Raw genomic sequence first — 19,501 nt, forward strand, 5'->3', positions numbered from 1 at the left:
GATTGCGTTACGAAAGCGTATAAACCATATATCTTTCTGGCGGGGTCCCTCCCACGGTCCGGGGGTCACCAAGACCAGGTAGTTACCGGGAGGACCACGTAACAATATATATATATATATATATATATATATATATATATATACATACATACCCTGGGCAGTTGCTGTCTACAACCTATTACCTGGTCCAACCGGATGGGTGTTTTTTAGGAGATACCATCCCCTTACTGGATGGCCATTGGCTCCCTAGGGGAGCTCATCCGCCCTTTAACAGGTATTGTTTTTAGTCCTGCAGGTTGCAGGGTGTCACAGTCACCCTCCCCACTGGCGAGCCAGTGAGAGTAGTCAGTTTAGTCGCCGACTACCCGACCATGCGGCAGGTAGCACTGAGTTATATGTTACCAGTGGCAGTCAAGAGACTGACCTGACCGATAATGATGTGGATGCAGGTTTGGTAAGGAGTCAAACTGCTGTCACTTTATATTTTATATCCCTTCATTCTATTCTGCAAATAACTATTTCGTTTCCTCACTTCTAGGTTGACAGTCATCGAGCAGTGCCTGTCCAGGACGACTTAGCGATACAAAGCAATAAGCTTGAACTACAAGTGTTGCGCCGCTCAATGCAAGGATTGCAGATGGAGCTGGAAACACTGCACAATGTGGTAAACTGGTATAAACACTATCATTTGGATGTGAATAGACGAATAGAGAATGATATTGAATGAATAGAGAATTAACAAATATTTTCTTCCTTTTGTTGTTGCAGGTGGCATCTTTGAAGGACAACCTGGCAGATACGGAATATCTCAACTCACGTGAACTCTCTGGATGCACTACCATTGTCTCAAACCTTGAATCAGAATTAGCTTCCATGCGTTTGGATATCAACCGACAGCTCAAGGATTACTGTGACCTTCTAAATGTCAAAATGAGACTGGAGCAGGAGATTGGCACCTACAGGCGTCTATTGGAAGAAGAAGAGGCATGGTGAGCTACAATGTTTATTATGTCGGTTGTTATTGTTTACTCTAAAAATTACCTCTTTTCAATTGGTGTAGAGTCTGCAAAAATATGTTTACAAAGTCGAGGCTCGTGGAAAAGCTATAATTATAGAACACAGCAGACAGAGCAGATCAGCTAAAACAATGCGGGGAGTGGGGAAACAGGGGCACACATGGAGGAAGAATGGATGAGGAAAAGAATGAGAAAGTAAAAGGAGGGGGGGGGGGGTAAGGTGCAGGAGGTGACCATGCTGGATATAAGCTCAGGTTTGAGAGGGCTCAATAACAGGAAGGCAAAATTGGGGATGAATGAGTGCCCGCTGAGTTTGGTGAGAAAGGCGCCATTACTGTCACGGCATCGCTGGTACCCAGAGTGCCCCAGCGAGGGACGGCACTTCCCCCACACTCAGTAGCTGTGTTTGTCTCGTCTAACAGTCCTGTGGTGTGTCTTGTGTATTTGTCTGTTTGTCCATGTGTGTGAGATGCGTGTGTGGCTGCTCCACCATGAGTCTCAGATCAAAAGTTTGAGGTGAGGCCAAAAGTTCGACTGACTGAATCTCTTAAAGAGGATTGTTGTGGAAGTACATGGAAGGGTTCACCAGAATTTTTTTTCACAGAGACAGAGTGTGTGGGATGTGTTTGGATTTAAACATATTGTCCTGTTCCTAGGGATTAAAATCCTCCAAGGAAACGTATAGCCAAACGAGCTTACACTCCAATCCTCCAAGGAAACGTCCACCTCACCAGCACCCACGTCTCTCAGCACAAGAGCTCTATGAACTGTGACTGCATGGCACCAATGTTCCAACACAAGAGGAGGGAAAATGTTGGAACACGACCGTTCGCCACCAAACTCCACAGCCAAGAGCTCGTAAACTTAGACCGTTCATTGAGACTGTCCCACCACAAGAGAGCTTATCGGCAACCGTTCACTTCCAGATACAGAAGCCGAGAGAGAAAATGTCGGGGACACCGTTCTTTATGAAATCCTGAAGAAGTGAGAGAAAATGTCGGCCCTCCAACTCCTTTGTACTCCAGGCTCGGACGTCATCCCACGCCGCCCGTGCCTGCTCCTATCAGCCAGTCCCTCTCTTCGTTGCTCGACAAATCTGACCAATCACTGCTCTCTGGGGCGTGGCCTCCCAGACCTGCCTGCTTGATGTTATCACACGTCGGTGGTATCATCGTTGGTGCTCAAAGTCCTGTTTCTGGTTAGCTTTTATTTAGTGTCTTTTAATGCGCTATTGCCTGGCTTTGTGTGTGTGCTGCATTGTCATAAGGAACAGAGGAAAAATAACAGAGTCCATTTACATACAGGGGATTTACCATTAGTCCCTAACTAATTAACATAACCCCACTGCTCTCATGGGGACACCTACAGTGCATTTATAAAGTATTCAGACCCCTTCACTTTTTTCACATTTTGTTACGTTGCAACCTTTTGCTGAAATCGTTTAAATTCATTTTTTCCCTCATCAATCTACACTCAACACCCCATAATGACAAAGAGAAAACAGGATTTTAGAAACTCTTGCAAATTTATTAAAAAGAAAAAACTGAAATATCACATTGACATAAGTATTCATACCCTTTGCTATGACACTTGAAATTTATCTCAGATGCCTCCCATTTCTCTTGATCATCTTTGAGATGTTTCTGCACCTTGATTGGAGTCCACCTGTGGTAAATTCAATTGATTGGACATGATTTGGAAAGGCACACACCTGTCTATATAAGGTCTCACAGCTGACAATGCATATCAGAGCAAAAACCAAGCCATGAGGTCGAAGGAACTGCCTGCAGAGCTCAGAGACAGGATTGTGTCGAGGCACAGATCTGGGGAAGCCTACAAAAAAAAATTCTGCTGCATTGAAGGTTCCCGGAATTGAAGACGGAAGACGCTCCTCAGTGAAAGACACATGAAAGCCCGCTTGGAGTTTGCTAAAAAGCACCTAAAGGACTCTCAGACTGTGAGAAACAAGATTCTGTGGTCTGATGAAACCAAGATTGAACTGTTTGGCTTCCGTCTGGCCACTCTGCCATAAAGCCCAGATCGGCGGAGTGTTGCAGTAATGGTTGTCCTTCTGGAAGTTTCTCCCATCTCCACGCAGGATCTCTGGAGCTCATCCAGAGTGACCATCGGGTTCTTCGTCACCTCTCTTACCAAGGCCCTTCTCCCCCGATTGCTCAGTTTGGCCGGGCGGCCAGATCTAGGAAGAGTCCTGGTTGTTCCAAACTTCTTCCATTTAAGAATTATGGAGGCCACTGTGCTCTTGGGAACCTTCAATGCAGTAGAATTTTTTTTTAGGCTTACCCAGATCTGTGGCTCGACACAATCCTGTCTCTGAGCTCTGCAGGCAGTTCCTTCGACCTCATGGCTTGGTTTTTGCTCTGATATGCATTGTCAGCTGTGAGACCTTATATAGACAGGTGTGTGCCTTTCCAAATCATGTCCAATCAATTGAATTTACCACAGGTGGACTCCAATCAAGGTGCAGAAACATCTCAAAGATGATCATGAGAAATGGGAGGCACCTGAGCTAAATTTCAAGTGTCATAGCAAAGGGTATGAATACTTATGTCAATGTGATATTTCAGTTTTTTATTTTTGATAAATTTGCAAAACTTTCTAAAATCCTGTTTTCTCTTTGTCATTATGGGGTATTGAGTGTAGATTGATGAGGGAAAAAATGAATTTAAACGATTTCAGCATAAGGCTGCAACATAACAAAATGTGAAAAAAATGAAGGGGTCTGAATACTTTCTGAATGCACTGTATACACATTTACATGACATCCGTTCTAAACGAATATCCTACTTATGATACATGGGGTTTATTCTTCATTGCAACATACGGAGCATGGTATATTATAGAATTCTACCTGAACTAAGGTAATCATTGCCTACCCTCCACAAATGTAACAATATATTCCAAGTGTTTGACCAGCTCGTGATTCTATCAGTATCAAGGTGTGCAGATGACAGAGAGGAAAGAGGCTGCTGCCTATACCTATCTGAAGGATGACCAATGTTACGCTTGATGGGGTAGTCATCAGCAAGAGATTAAGGAGATTTTCCAGAGAATCAGAGAGATCCGTGATGAAGATCAGGACTAGTACTGGATCCAAAACATTGCCTTGGGGCACTCCCACCTTGCCACGGAGAGGAAATGAGAGGATCCCATTGAGAGTCACGCATTGGATACGAGAGTAGTGTAAGTCAGGAAGCCATGTGTGGAGGTGGCCTTGGATGCATATGCCGAGAGAAGTTTGATATGTGGTTTGCCCAAGAGAGATTGTGGCTGACGTTGAGGCCCAAAAGTTTGATGAAATGAACGTCTTTTAGAGGGCTATCAAGCACGTAGATGGAAGGGTTTGCCAGGTTGTCCTTTCAGAAAGATCCATCACAGACCTAATGATAACCAATGCCACATAAAATGTGATGATGAAAAGGACATTACATTTCATCACCTGCAAATCTCAGTCAGTTGATCCCCCTCCCACTCTCCTACTTGGGAGGACACTTCACACCAGGCACATGATTTCCACCATATGAGTGCCTCCTCCTGTAGAATGTTTTAATAATTATGACGTCATAGGTGGCGTGGTACAGGCGCCATCTTGGAAAAACTTCACACCTCTATCTCTGAAACCGCTCCATGGAAAAAATTGAAACATGGCTCATTGTCAAGTACTCCCCACGGGGAATACGATATGTTAATGATAATGTCATCGGTGCCTTCATTATGACATCATCATTCAATAAGTACAATGCTTGAACCGATCAGTATGAATGTGTTTTCTGTGCAACTATTGGTCTGATGGATACGAATTTTTCACCATATAATCCTCCTGTAGAATATTTTAATGATAATTATGACGTCATAGGTCACGTGGTACAGGCACCATCTTGGAAAAACCCAAAAATATTGCACCTCTATATGTCCAAAACCGCTGCAGAGACAAAATTGAAACGTGGCTCATTGTAAAGAACTCCATATGTGGAATAAGTGGCGTTAATGATGACGTCATTGCTGCCTTCATTATGACGTCATAATTTGACAGGGCCAACGTTTAGTCTGATCAGTTTGAAATTTATTGAGTGTGATCTACGCACCCATTATACAGGGTGAGCCAGAAATATGGTTATTTTTAACACTCGTGTAAAGTTAATAAAAAGTTGAATTTCAAAACAAATTCTTGCAAGAAAGTGAAGGAAGTACATAACATGCCATTTATTTGTGGAAAAGAACATCTAGTAGATGAGTACCATTTCGTCTGGCACATTCCTCCAATCTTGGACGCCAATTATTCATGACATTCTGCAACATGGCAACGTCAATATCATTGATTTCGCGTCTGATGTTTTCCTTAAGTTCATGAAGAGTTTGTGGACGGTTAACATACACTTTGTCCTTTAGATATGACCACAATAAATAATCACATGCAGTCAAATCGGGTGATCTTGTTGGCCATGGAATATCGCCGTTTCTGGAAATGACATGCTTTGGAAAGAGCGCCCTTACAGTAGTCATGGACACTCTGGCAGTGTGGGAGGTTGCAGCATCTTGCTGAAACCACGTCATTTTTTTTTTTTTTTTTTTTTTTTTTTTTTTTTTTTTTGTATACAATATCGAGGCTCGTGAAAGAGCGAACATTAATCACACAGAAAGACAAACCGACACATAAAACATATAACATAGGGAGCGGTAGACAAGATGGGGAGAGAGGGGGAAGGACACAAACACAACATTTGAGAGCAGGGACCGAGAGACATGGAGACATCGAGAGATCTGAGAGAGGGCGAGGGCTTTGGGGGGGGGGGGGGGGCGTGGGAAGGGGGCAGTGGGAGAGGTATAAAACATATGGACACTGCCAGGACTTCCAGGAAAGAAGTTGGAATTTCAAACAAGGTGGATCTGGGGTGAATTAGCGGGGGTAGAAAAGATCAAGGTTTTGGATGGGGGAAGATAAGAGATGGTGGTGAACAGCTGTTTTAAAGACCTGGAGGGAGGAGTGGGATTGAAGGGAGTGAGGGAGTTTGTTCCAGAGGCGGGAGAAAAGAGGAATGAAAGAGTGAAGGTGAGCGGAGAGCCGAGATTTCGGCAGTTTAACCATCAGAGGGTTGCTGGCAGATCTTGTGCGACCTGTAGGAATATTTGGGGGACAGAGCACAGAGAGAGCTGGGGGTGCAAGGCCGGAGAGGAGTCGGTAGAAGACAGAAAGACCACCTACCTGCCTGCGGTGAGTGAGTGAAAGGCCCTCAGAGATAGCTTCATCGCGGGAGATTCCAATAATTCTGAAAGCTTTGGTTTCAACAGCGTGAAGCCGAGCTAGGTGTGAGGCAGGAGCACCGGCCCATAGGGGAGAACAGTATTCCATTGAGCTGCGGATGAAAGCCTTGTATGTGGTGAGGAGCTCAGGTGTGCCGAGGAAGGACTTCGCACGACGGAGGATGCCCAGTCGGCGACTGGCTTTGGAGGCCAGCTTGGAAATGTGGTTTTCCCAAGAAAGATCATGGCAGATAGTGAGACCCAAAATCTTGAGCGACAGAACTTCTTGGAGAGGATTGTTGAGAAAGTAGATGGGAGGGTTGTCCAGTCGATCTTTTCGGAGAGACATAGTAAGAGTGTGAGATTTGTCAGGATTGAAAGACATGTTCCACTTGTTTGACCAGTCTGTGATTTTGTCCAGGTCTTCAGAGAGTGAGGAGGCAGCAGACTGCCGATCTGAGGGAAGAGGAATGGAGCGGCAGAATTGGGCTCTTTGGTATAATTGGTATAATTTGGTATAATTGAAATAAATTATAATTGGTATAATTGGAAGAGGAATTGGGCTCACTTCTGCAAATCTGTTTAATTCTCTGGGGAGGAAGTTAGAAACCATGTCGGTATATCGAGCTGCAGTAACAGTGACGGCATTTCCGTTATCGTTCTCAAAGAAGTAAGGCCCTATGATGCCGAATGACGAAAATTCACACCACACTGTGACTTTGGGACTGTGTAACGGTTTCGTGTGCATTTCTCTTGGGTTTTCGGCTCCCCATAAACGAGTATTTTTCTTGTTGACATAGCCAGACAGAAGAAAATGTGCTTCATCAGACATGAACAAATTGTTAGCAATGTTTTGGTTTTCATTTCCGTCCATAAATGAAAGCATTCCCTCACAAAAATTATTGCGGGCAATATCATCATCTTGGCTTAATTCCTGGACAATTTGAATTTTATAGGGATAAAAGTTTAAATCCTTATGCAATATGCGGCGTAGTGATGTGTGAGAAATTCTTAAGGCTGATGCATGCTTTTGGCTGGAGCAATGCGGACTTCTCAAAACTGACTCCCTTACACGCTCAATGTTTTGTGCCGTTCTTACTGACTTGGGTCCTCCCAGCGGTTTCTCTTTTAAAGTTGAACTGGTCCTCACAAACTTCTGAACCCATAATTTAAAAGCACGAACAGACGGCACATTTCCATGACGTTGAACATTGAAATTGAGTTTGAATTGATGTTGTGCAGCAGTTGCACTATCATTATTCTTGTAAAAAGCTTTGATAGCGAAAGTGCGTTCTTCATCCGACCAGTTCCACATGGTCACTCAAGTGTTTTGCCTGCAAAAAATAACACTAATCAGTAAAAAATAAAAATGCATGTTATGTACTTCAATATCATGAATGAATTTATTTTGAAATACAATTTTTTATTATTTCCTTCACACGAATTTCAAAAATGACAATATTTCTGGCTCACCCTGTATTCGAGAATATAAATTTATGATGTAATCACTCACGTGGTCTGGCAGCCATATTGGATCAAACAAAACACCCTTCAAAAACAGAAGAGTTGGCTCGCACCAAGTTGACTGCACAGGGTAAGTATTCGATGAATACCATCTAGTTTAATGGAAGTAACTGAATACAAAATAACCAAAAGAATCAAATGTAGTCAAATGGACTAAACTAAAATAATTGCACAAAATGTTACTGAAAAAGTTACCGCAGAACGCTATTCATTCAAATACTGCTCATCATATGAAATTCTTTTTAAAGGGACTAACAAGTGCACTTAGTGGGGATCATAAAAAATTGTCACATCAGGTGTTTGTCTTCATGAAAATCTGTATTATTAAAAAGTACATTTCACTCACATTGCATCAATCTTTTTCCAGCATATACATTATACATACTGTAGATACAGACAATTTTGTCTCACATAACAAAAAAAAATGATACTCCAGCAATTTTACTATGGATATTCTTCTTGTTTTTAATCAATAGAAAGGTCTTCTGACACACAGCCTAGAAGCAGATTATTGTAGTTAAATGTGTCATTGCAATTGTTTAGTGACGTTTCCAACCATTGGGAGACACATCGATGTGGAAAGCGTTTATTGGGAAATGTTTCTGCAGGTGTTCTCGGTATTAACAATGGATCTTGATTTCCCAAGTAAGGAGTTTGAGACGTATTTTCAGTGGATAAGCAAATGATGAGAGCAAAGACATTTCATGTGAAGTTGAGAAGTTCTCCGGTGGTAGAAGTAAAAACTTTCAGGTACAAGAAAGCTCTAAGTTTACGAGCTTCATAGAGCAAAACAGCCATCTTTAAATGATTTTTTTGTTAATTTCAACTGCAACTGCAAATGTTTGACATTGGTGTGTATGAAAGTTCGTACACAAAATTCGTGATGCTTTGGGGAGAGGGAAGGGGGGTGAATATAATATTTTTTGGTTTTTGTTTTGTTTTAAATATATGTAACTAGCAGAAGTACCCGGCATTGCCGGGCGGGGGAGGGGAGGGGGAGGGGAAAGGGGAGGGGAGGGGAACGGGGGGAGAGCGAGCCCCTTGGTAAAGCGAGCGATTTTTCTTTTCATAGCGTCATAGCGTTCATAGCGTTTCATAGCGTCATAGCGATTTTTTTTTTTCATAGCGTTCATAGCGTCATAGCGTTCATATCGTTCATAGTGTCATAGCGTTCATAGCGTCATAGCGTTCATAGCGTTTCATAGCGTCATAGCGATTTTTTTTTTTCATAGCGTTCATAGCGTCATAGCGTTCATATCGTTCATAGTGTCATAGCGTTCATAGCGTCATAGCGTTCATAGCGTTTCATAGCGTCATAGCGATTTTTTTTTTTCATATCGTTCATAGCGTCATAGCGTTCATATCGTTCATAGTGTCATAGCGTTCATAGCGTTCATTGCGTTTCATAGCGTCATAGCGATTTTTTTTTTCATAGCGTCATAGCGTCATAGCGTCATATCGTTCATAGCGTCATAGCGTTCATAGCGTTTCATAGCATCATAGCGTCATAGCGTCATATCGTTCATAGCGTCATAGCGTTTCATAGCGTCATAGCGATTTTTTTTCATAGCGTCATAACGTTCATAACGTTCATAGCGTCATAGCGTTCATAGCGTCATAGCGTTCATAGCGTCATAGCGTCATCACGTGATCGCTCTGAGCGAATCAGCGCCCACCTGCTCTGATTCCGTTGATTCCGTGCACTGAAATGTGCTGAGGTAAATATGAATAAAAAATATGGATCGTCAAATATTTTGAGTTCGGCCATGTTCGTCCCAGGCTCAATGGCCATGTCTATTGTCTATGCCAAATATCAAGCACGTAAGCCTCTCCGTTTAGGAGTCTATCGGTAACATTACACACACACACACACACACACACACACACACACACACACACACACACACACACACACACACACACACACACACACACACACACACACACACACACACACACACTGTTATATATATATATAGATTATGAAATCTATTTTATTTTTGATGTCTGTTTAATCTTTCATATCATCTTCCCTGGTTGACTGTTTAAAGTTTAAACAATAGTGACATGAAAGTAAAATGGCGTCGCCTGTGTTGTTTATGTGCATGTATTGCAGGAGCTTTGTAAAGGAGGAAGAAAGCAATGTGGTGAGCACACAGCAAGGTGAATAGTCATGAGGGTTCGAACTTTTTCAAATTCCAAACAAAGCATGTGATTTTAGACAATTTAGTGAAACCTTAAAGAATGTCTTAACTATCAGATAATGGAATTGGTTTTTGATCCACTTTAAATTAATATAAGGTCCAAATTGACCCCATGAGAAGAAATAATTTATATGTCATGATCTCATTTGAATATTCACTTGTAAATGGTGCTAAACTATAGTGGGGCGGCTTAGCCCAAATATTCAAAAGAATTGTGCATTTTGTGATACAAGCACCAAATTTGGCACAAATGTACATTAATATGTTGCGAACATTTTCAGATATTGGGCCACTTGAAATTCCGTAATTTTTTTTTTCAAATTTTTTCAAATTTTTTATTTCAAATTTTTCGGGTGACACCGTCACAATTTCGGTCTTCGAGGCCGGCCGATAGGCAAAGTGTGACCGGAAGGGACGAGGTTCTCCTGACCACGTGGCCCTCGATCTGGGAAGCGAGAGGCGTTCCATTAGTGGACGCGCCCCTCACGCCCGACTTTTGGGCGGCCCCGGCAGGCCGTTTGTTTTGACGTTCCGTGACAGGCCCCGCACCCCCACCTCCGGGCCGACCGGAAGCTTGTGCTGAGTACATCATACCTGAACAACTCAGTGAGGCAGAACACAGCAGTGCACACCAGGGTGACCCCTTCAGTGCATAAACCAATTAACCTGTCCACTGCAGGGCATATAGAAATGAAGTTATTTTCTGCATATAATAATAATATAAGTTCAGTTCTATATAACAATTTCTGTTATCACCATCACCACTACCACTACAACTACCACTACTACAAGCTTTGTCTGGAATTTTGTGGACTAACAGACAAACAGACATACAGACAAGCTGGGATCAAAACATTACCTCCTTCCACCATTGAGTGTAGAGGTAAACATCATGGAAATTATATCATGCCCTAGATTTAATTCATGCTTACCCGTGTATTTGCTTCACTGGTTCACAAGGTCTTTTGCATACATGTAATTCAGACTCTCGTCTTCATTGCTGACCACACAATGTTCGCAACATATTAATGTACATTTGTGCCAAATTTGGTGCTTGTATCACAAAATGCACAATTCTTTTGAATATTTGGGCTAAGCCGCCCCACTATATCGGCCGGCCTCGAAGACCGAAATTGTGACGGTGTCACCCGAAAAATTTGAAATTACGAAATTTGAAAAAATTTGAAAAAAAAAATTACGGAATTTCAAGTGGCCCAATATCTGAAAATGTTCGCAACATATTAATGTACATTTGTGCCAAATTTGGTGCTTGTATCACAAAATGCACAACAGGTTTGCTATGCTGCTACACTACTATTACATAAGATAAAAAAGAAGAAAAACTAGAACGGCACTCGGTAAAGTGCATACCTCTGCCAGGCTGCGTAGTTTACGTTTTGTAACCACTGATAGGCCGGATCTGGATCCGTACCTGAACCAAAATATAATCGGCTTCTTCTTGTCACCTAACCAACTCATCCACCTAGTTTTGTCATAATCCGTCCACAACTGTTTTAAATATCATGTTTTATGTCGCTTTTCTCAATGGTGAAGAATCATTTAAAAAATAAATAATTCTAGTATCCAAATCCGTATTCAGATCTTCACCAAAATCGAATCGATTCGGTCTTGTCACACACTCAACCTGCCCACCAACTTTCATCCAAATCTGTCCATAACTTTTTGAGTTATCGTGCTATATATCGTTTTTGGGCCTATCTTCCAATGGTGAAGAGTCACTTAAAAAATTCTACCCGCCGGATCCGAATCCGAATCTTCACCAATACCTAATCATTTCGTCCTTGTCACATATCCAACATCTCCGCCAAATTTCGTCCGAATCCGTCTTCAACGTTTTGAGATATCTTGTTCACAGAGAGAGAAACAAACAGACCAGTGGTAAAAAACATAACCTCTATGCACCTTCGGTGGCGGTGGCAATAATTAATTAATTGTAATTTAAAAAATAATACATAGCAAATAACAAAAATTAAAATGAGGCTCGAAGTGAACCCATTTCCATCATCCGTAGCTTATATGGCAAGAGATATAAGTTGATCAACACAATTTCTTCATTTACGTATATTCCGTACATCCAAACATTGCCGTTTTAAATGCGTCGGTAAAAAATTAGGGAATTTATGGGGTGGTTTAAGCAGAGCAAGATATAACTTTTCCCCCATATTTTAAATCGGTAATTGCTGTGTTGTAAAAGCAAGCAGCAACTGAATGCTATAACAAAATCCACCTTGTTGCTGATTTCCTGGCCTGTCAATGGCTGACTGTTTTTACATGGGCAGTTCAAGGTTGATATGAATTTTTATTTTTTATTGTAGAACAAAAAAAAAATAGTCCCGAGTTGGCTGACAGTCATCTCTTGAAGTTGTAGTTCAGACTGCTGCTGATTTTGGGGGACCTCCCTCGGATCCCCTCTAATCCCCTGGCAGGCCCTCTGATACGAAACGATTACATCTAAGACTATATTGGGAGAGGCTATATTGGGTTTCAGAGAAATCGGTTGGTAAAAGAGTATTCGTTTGGTAAATAAGGGACGAGTAGGATTCCAAAATTTGGCGGCTAACCCCCCTGGGAGTCCCATTATCCAAAATCGAAAAATCTAAGCCCGAGCGATTGTGCGGGCTACTTTCTTGTATTGATGTGTCCAGTTTCCAAACAATCCACCAGGTGATAAGGGAGGAGCAGCAAAAATAGCAAAAAGTTAACGGATGGACGGATGACAGACGGATGGACAGCCAAACAGGCATCCGGACATCATGACCCATTTTAGGTGATCTTATCTCTATTCTTGAAGAGATGAACATAAAATGGGTGACATTGGTCTTAGATTTTTAGATTTATTGGGTGGGGGGAGGGGGAAGGGGCTTGAGACTTTGGATCCTTGGAGCCCTACTCGTCACTTATTTACCAACACATTGCGCTGGTACCCAATAGAGCCATTCTACAGGATCGATGGTTCGCAGGATCGCTTTGTCTTAGTTTTTTTCGATTTTAGATCAGGGGGCCTCCCAGGGTATCAAGTGGGGGGGGGGGGGGGGGTGCTCCCAAATCAGCAGAGGTCTGATCTATAACCTCAAGAGATGACTGTCAGCCCACTCGGAAACTCGGGGCCCACTTTTTAATTTCATCTCTTTGAGAATCGACATAAGATGACCTAAAATTGGTCTGGTCATATTGCCTCACACGAAAAAGTAATACTTATATGAATAGAATTCAGCAGGAACAGCATCATGCTGTGAAAGACTTGTTTCAGTGAAAGTAAATCTGATTTCTCATCAATGATAATTATTACACGAAGAGTAAATGACTTAGCAGCGGCAATTGAGTGCGGATTTAAAAGGGCCATGTTTATTCCAGAAAGTTGTATGAAGTACTTTCTCATTCGTGTCTTTGTCAAATTTCCACTGGTTATTTTACTGTATATGTGTTACTGTGTGTTTCTAGTTAGGTTTTGCTTTGTAATTCATGCAAACTTGGGTGTAATTAATCGTTTTCTGTTGGTACCGCGTGCACGGCCTGGTCCCTCTAGGCTCTCTCGCCCCGTCAGTATTTTGTAAAGTTAAGTTCTTTCCTTCGCTGTATTGTTTTTTCTTCGATTTTCTCTTCTCCCCCTAACTCCGCTGAATATTGTTGCGAATATGGAATTTGGCCTCCATATCCGCTTGTAAATATTCCCCTATTTTCTCCAATACTCCCCAACTTTCCCCAATCCCCCATTCCCTAGTCCCATTGCATGTAAATAACAATCAGTAGAGCCGACCTTCCCCTTATTCCCCCATTAAATGTCGTGCCCAGGTCCACCGCACCACACGTAGACAACTTTCGGACATCTTCCTAGTTATTCTTATTCTATGTCAGTTAAGGCCTCGTCTCCATTAATTATGACTCTTCGTTGCACCAGAATGTGATTATATGGCATCAGTAGTGAGTTTAGGACCTTTCCCATACCTCCTTCCATCTTCTTCCCCAACAATTACAACAACAACAGAGGAGATGGCGGCGGAGCGGGGGAGGATGCGTCCTCACACCGGCTCGATTAGCGCCATAGACCATGCGCTCCACGGGGTTACCACGAAGGGGCTCCTTGTCAGCTCCTCGTCAAGGGCGGAGCCTGGTAAACCCCCCGCACGCACCCAATGAGAAGCAACGTGCCGATTCCACGAGGCGGAGCTAACGAGCCGAGGGCGTGTCACTCCCCGCCGGATATACGCGGCCCCGCGCCGGATGTGACGTGAGATGCGCACCCAGCTTGGAGAAGGAAAGCCACCTGCGAGCGCTGAGTCAGATGCGCCCCTAGCTGGAGAAAGAACGTTGCCTACGACCGCTGAGAGGAAGAGAACCCGCCTGTGAAAGAACGTTACCACCTCGAGCGCTGTGCAACCTTCCGCATCTTTGGACCGGACCGGACCGTACTGTACCCTGCCCCGAGCCCAGGAGGACCTGGAGCCATCGATCCTGCCTTTCCTAGCCATCAAACCCCCGTGTGAGTCAGCCGTTGTCCCGTGTGTCTGTCGTCTGTCCGGGGTTAATATAAGAGTGTGTCTAAGTGCCTGTCTTCCTGTAATATACCTCTAGCCCCTGTAATCTAACCTTTTCCGTACGAATATACTTGAGAATCGAAACATTGGTGTCGTATTGTGTTATTGTGACCCAGCCGGGTGTCTTCTTTTTCTTATTGAGCCAGCGTGGCGCGGCTTCGTCAACGTCGAGTATAATCGGTAACTTGTGCAGACGTGGTCATACCATAAAACCGCTCGGTAAATAACATCCAAGCCACGTCTGTAACAATTGGTGTCGAGGAGTGGAATTCGAACCCGGGACTAAATTTATTAGGCCCAAATTTTGGGAGGGAAAATCGATTCGGAGCGCGTACTGCGCTCGACGAAATTATAACGAAAAAAAAAAAAAATTGGATTTGTTTTACGAAACTCGAATTTTGCAAGTCGCGCTATGGCGGATCAAGACGGCTGGGGTCCGGTAGGGGAGAGTGAAGCAGGGTCGGTCCAGGACCAAATTGAGGGACATGAGGAGAGCGAAACAGCGAGGGTAGCAGGCACGCAAAATGGCGCCTCGCAAGAGCGCGCGGTAGCCGAGCCCGCTGTATCAACGGGTTTTAACATGCAGCCGATTGACATACAGGCCCTCATTGCGCAGCTACAGGCAGCTGTACAGATGAGTATGGGGAGCCAAATTGAGCGATTGGGTGAGCGGTTGGGGAACCGGATGGATGCTCAGAGTGAGCAAATGGGGGTAATGAGGGACGAAGCGAGGGCTCGGAGTGAGCAATTGGGGGTAATGAGGGACGAAGCGAGGGGTACCAGTGAGAAGTTAGACAATAATTTTGAGGGGTTAGACAACGGGATAAAAGAAGTGAAAAATGGGTTAACGGGGGTAGAAAACAGAATGGCCGCTCAAGAGAATCAAATGGAAGGGATGCAAAAGGGGTTAGAGGGGTTAGAAAACAGTATGGAAGGCAAATTGAGGGACATGAGGGACCAAGCGGAAAGGGAAGTTAAACAAATGGAGCAGCAGATAGAGGGGGTCAGAATGGGGGTAGAAACCAAACTGGATGCTCACAGGGAGGAAATGGAGCAGATGAGGGTGGCATCTGGGCAGGAGATGCAAGTGATGGGAGAGCAGATCAGAAGAGGAGTGAGTGAGGAGGTCGGAGGAGTGCGCGAGGAGGTGAGGCACTGTGAGGAGCACATGGAAAAGGAGGTGAGAAAGGGGACTGTAAAGTTACAAGGGGGCATAGAGGACCTAACGCAGGAGGTGGAGCAGCTGACGGTGGGACAGACGGAGTTAGTGGAGCAGGTTCAAAGGAACACTGCGGTATTAGGAGGTTTAAAGGCGACACAGAAAGAACTAAAAGATGACTTGATAGCGACAAAGAGGGAATGTCAGATGGTACGTGAGGGACTGACAACGAGGTTGGACGAGGTGGTAGAGGTAATGGAGACGAAGGACCGGCAGGTGAGGACGCACATGGAAACGGTCAAGGTAGCCTTGGAGGACGAGCTTGAGGAGACGTACCGGGGAATAAAAGAGGTGAAGCACAAATTAGAAGAAGTGGAAGAAGGGATGAGCGAAATTAAGAAGCGACGGAGAGGGGATAAGAAGGAGATAAAAGAGGAGATAAAAGAATTGGTCCAAAGTCTGTGTTTGGATCGTGATGATGTGCTCATTAACCGGATGAGGGATTCGCAGGTGATGGAGGAGAAGCGAAGAGGAAGAGGACCCGGTGTAAGTGGTGACCAATATGGTCGTGCGTATGATGCGCCAGGGGATTTAATGAGCTTGGGGGTCGAAATAGACCCGGGTGTTCGTGAGAGGCCGTTGGTGAAGTGTGCGACAGGTCTGGTGTGCGAAAGAGGAGGTGTGCGAGAAAGTCCGACTCTGGGGTGTGTGAGGAAAAAGTGCGTGCCAGGGAGTGAGTGTGCTGGCGAGAGTGAGTCGGTCGTAGCGCGTGTGCGAGGGAGCACGTGGAAGCGCGGTGTGGTGAGTGTTACAGAGGGTGTAACGGGAGAGTGTGCGCGAGAAAGGTGTGTGACGGACAGGTGCATGAGGAAAGAGCGCGCTGTCAGAAGTAAGGAAGAGTGTCCACCTGTGGTGAGTGTTACAGAGGGTGTAACGGGAGAGTGTGCGCGAGAAAGGTGTGTGACGGACAGGTGCATGAGGAAAGAGTGCGCTGTCAGAAGTAAGGAAGAGTGTCCACCTGTGGTGAGTGTTACAGAGGGTGTAACGGGAGAGTGTGCGCGAGAAAGGTGTGTGACGGACAGGTGCATGAGGAAAGAGTGCGCTGTCAGAAGTAAGGAAGAGTGTCCACCTGTGGTGAGTGTTACAGAGGGTGTAACGGGAGAGTGTGCGCGAGAAAGGTGTGTGACGGACAGGTGCATGAGGAAAGAGTGTGCTGTCAAGTGTAAGGGTGAGTGCGTTGTCACGAGTGGAGGTGAAAGTAGTGAGAGTGACATGGAGCGTGAGTTAGTTGTGACAGGTGAGCGAGGATGTACACCTGGGATGGAAGGATGCACACCTGGAATGGTAGAGCGTGAGTGGGAATGCACGCTGGAGTTGGTGGTGAGGCACGTGGTTGGGTGTGCGAATGAGGGCACACCTGTGATTGTCACAGAGGAGGTGACAGAGGAGGGGGTGTGAAGCGGTGTATTGGTGAGGTGTGCGACCAACGAATGTGTGCCAAAGTGTTCGGTGGTCAGGTGTGTGACCAAGGCTGTGAGTGGAATGAGGGTACCTGGGTGTGTAAGGAAGGGTACGAGGAGCATGGGCACAGCTGGATGTGTGAGCAAGGAACGGGCTGCGGGGTGTAAGCATGCAGGTGAAGCATCGACATTAAACGGGTTAGAGGTTAGGTCGACTTTTAGCCGAATCGGGCCCTCGGTGCGTGCTGGGCCTCGCTTTGAACGGCCGCGTCCTTGCTCCACTAGGCGGAGCGGGCGGCCCGATAGAAAGGGTCGTCATGGCGACCACTTTTTGTTGAGGCATTCCGGCAGGTCGAGATCGGGACATTGGATGGCTCCACGCCGAGGTGATGCGTGGGATCTCGGCCCGGGTAAGCCCCCGTCCCTGCACCGAGTGCCGGACGCATCCAGCCGCTGGCACAAAACAACCAGCATCCATTGCTTGGCTTTACGAAGCCGGGCTTTGGACAGGAATTGGCGCACCGAGAGGCAGTAGTGAGTAGACTGGGTGATGAGGTTAGTGTTTTGGACCCAAAATTAGAGAAAAACAAAATTTGATGATTGGCAAGGGATTGGCAGTAGTGATTGGCAGATGATGGGCAGTGATTGGCAAATTTTTAATTTGTTGAAATTTGATGTGCAAAATTGGTAGTGAGAGACCCCCGATGTGGTGGGATGGCAAATCCACCATCCCTCACAGGTGGGGCAAAGGAGCAATAGCTTATGGGGTGTATGGCAGTGAAAACTAGCCCGGGTGGGTTAGGATATTGTGTGTAGGGATCTAGAGAAGATGACCTTAGGTAACGTTAAGGTTAGTTAGTGACTGATACCTGTAGTGGGGACGCAGGTAGATTAGTATGGATGATAATGACGAGGGAGCGCAATAGTTTAAAGGGGCGACTGGGAAGCGCAAGTTTCAGAAGGGAGTAGTTAGCTGAGATGATGCCGTGTTTGTGAGAATTGAACAGGTGTGATTGCACAGGTGTGCAACTGGACAGGTGTGTGGAGCAGTGTATGAGTAGTGAGTGTGTGGATCAGCGCGAATGCGCTTGGGGAGAGAAGGGTGCAGGTGGCACCAGGTGTGAGAGCACAGGTGTGCAGGTACAGGTGTGTGGAGAGAGTTGGAGTGAGTGGTACGGAGTGGTGTGCATGGTGCGAAGGTGTGGATGGGGGAAGAGTGGACCCCTTTCACGAGTACCCGGGGCGGGTAGTGTAAGTGTTAGGTAGAGGGTGCAGGTAAATTGTGGTTGGATATTGGCATTTGTGGTGCGGTTGCAGAATGGTGTTGTGAATGGGTGCATTAGTGTTGTGGAAATGGCTGGGCGTGTAGCCTGTTAGTGTGTGTAGTTGGTTGGGCACTCCACCACTGTGAGGATGTCGGCCAGGTGAGGCCGCAGGTGGGCTCTGGGAGCCGGTAGTTGTGAGTGGGTGCCTGAGGATCCCGGGTGTGGATCGGGCAGCCCAGTGCCAGAGAGGGCACCGAGTGGGGAGAGTGCCAGAGGGCCTTCCCCAGGTAGTTAGGTTAGGGCAAGGAGCAGGTAAGCTCGGAGGCAACTGCAGTGGTGGAGGTGTGCAGGTGGGTAGACCCACTGGGAGAGGTACACGCCGCAGCCCAGAAATTGTGCGAGGGCACCGGGAGATGAATCGGGGGAGTGAGACCCCAAATTGAAGCGCACCACAGTCGGGCCAATGGGAATTGGTTTTTAGAAACCATAGTGTAAGGGGGCCAATGGTTTGGCCGGAGAAAGACCCCGGGTAGTGTAAAGTTGTTAAAGTCATTTAGGAAATAGTTAGGATTGAAGAACCTGTCGCACCATACGCAGCCACTTACCTGTGGTGATGATGATGACTCCACACCTGTGTTTTCTTTGTTTGTTGCAGGAGATGAATTGCTGTGTGGGTTGGTGAGACGCATCACGACGTGGATGAGACATTGGGGTGATTCCATCTCTCCCTCCTTAGGAGGGACTGATGATGAGTTGGAGATGGCAAATTATGATGTTGAGTTGGAGATGGCAAATTTTGATGAGAGTTGAAAATGGCAAATTTGATTGGTTAGGAGGGAGAGAAGACGAATTTGGTTTATGGGAGGAACGGGGAAGACAGTAGGGATGTTTGTTGATTTGTAAAGTAGATGTTTATGGGTAGTGTTGTGTTGTGTGGATACAGTAAGGGGTAAGGGAGGGGCCATGTAGGTTACCTGGTGGGGGGGGGGCGTACGATAGGAACGTACCTGTCTCACCTGGTTCCCATGTGCCCCCAGTGTGCATCACCTTACATTGCG

General features: G+C 45.3%; 1 protein-coding gene across 1 annotated transcript in view; it reads left to right on the top strand.

Annotated features, from left to right (window-relative positions):
- Positions 1-19,501, top strand: part of LOC137433121 (keratin, type 1 cytoskeletal 11-like) — a 74,000-nt gene that overhangs the window by 47,406 nt on the left and 7,093 nt on the right. Inside the window, exons 5-7 of the mRNA XM_068125576.2 lie at positions 539-664; positions 769-989; positions 9,916-9,962. Coding sequence (XP_067981677.2) covers positions 539-664; positions 769-989; positions 9,916-9,962 — 394 coding nt within the window. The remainder of the gene's footprint in view (positions 1-538; positions 665-768; positions 990-9,915; positions 9,963-19,501) is intronic.

This window comes from Myxine glutinosa, chromosome 8 (assembly GCF_964187855.1).
Source record: "Myxine glutinosa chromosome 8, kmMyxGlut1.1, whole genome shotgun sequence".
NCBI classification, from domain to species: Eukaryota; Metazoa; Chordata; class Myxini; order Myxiniformes; family Myxinidae; genus Myxine; species Myxine glutinosa.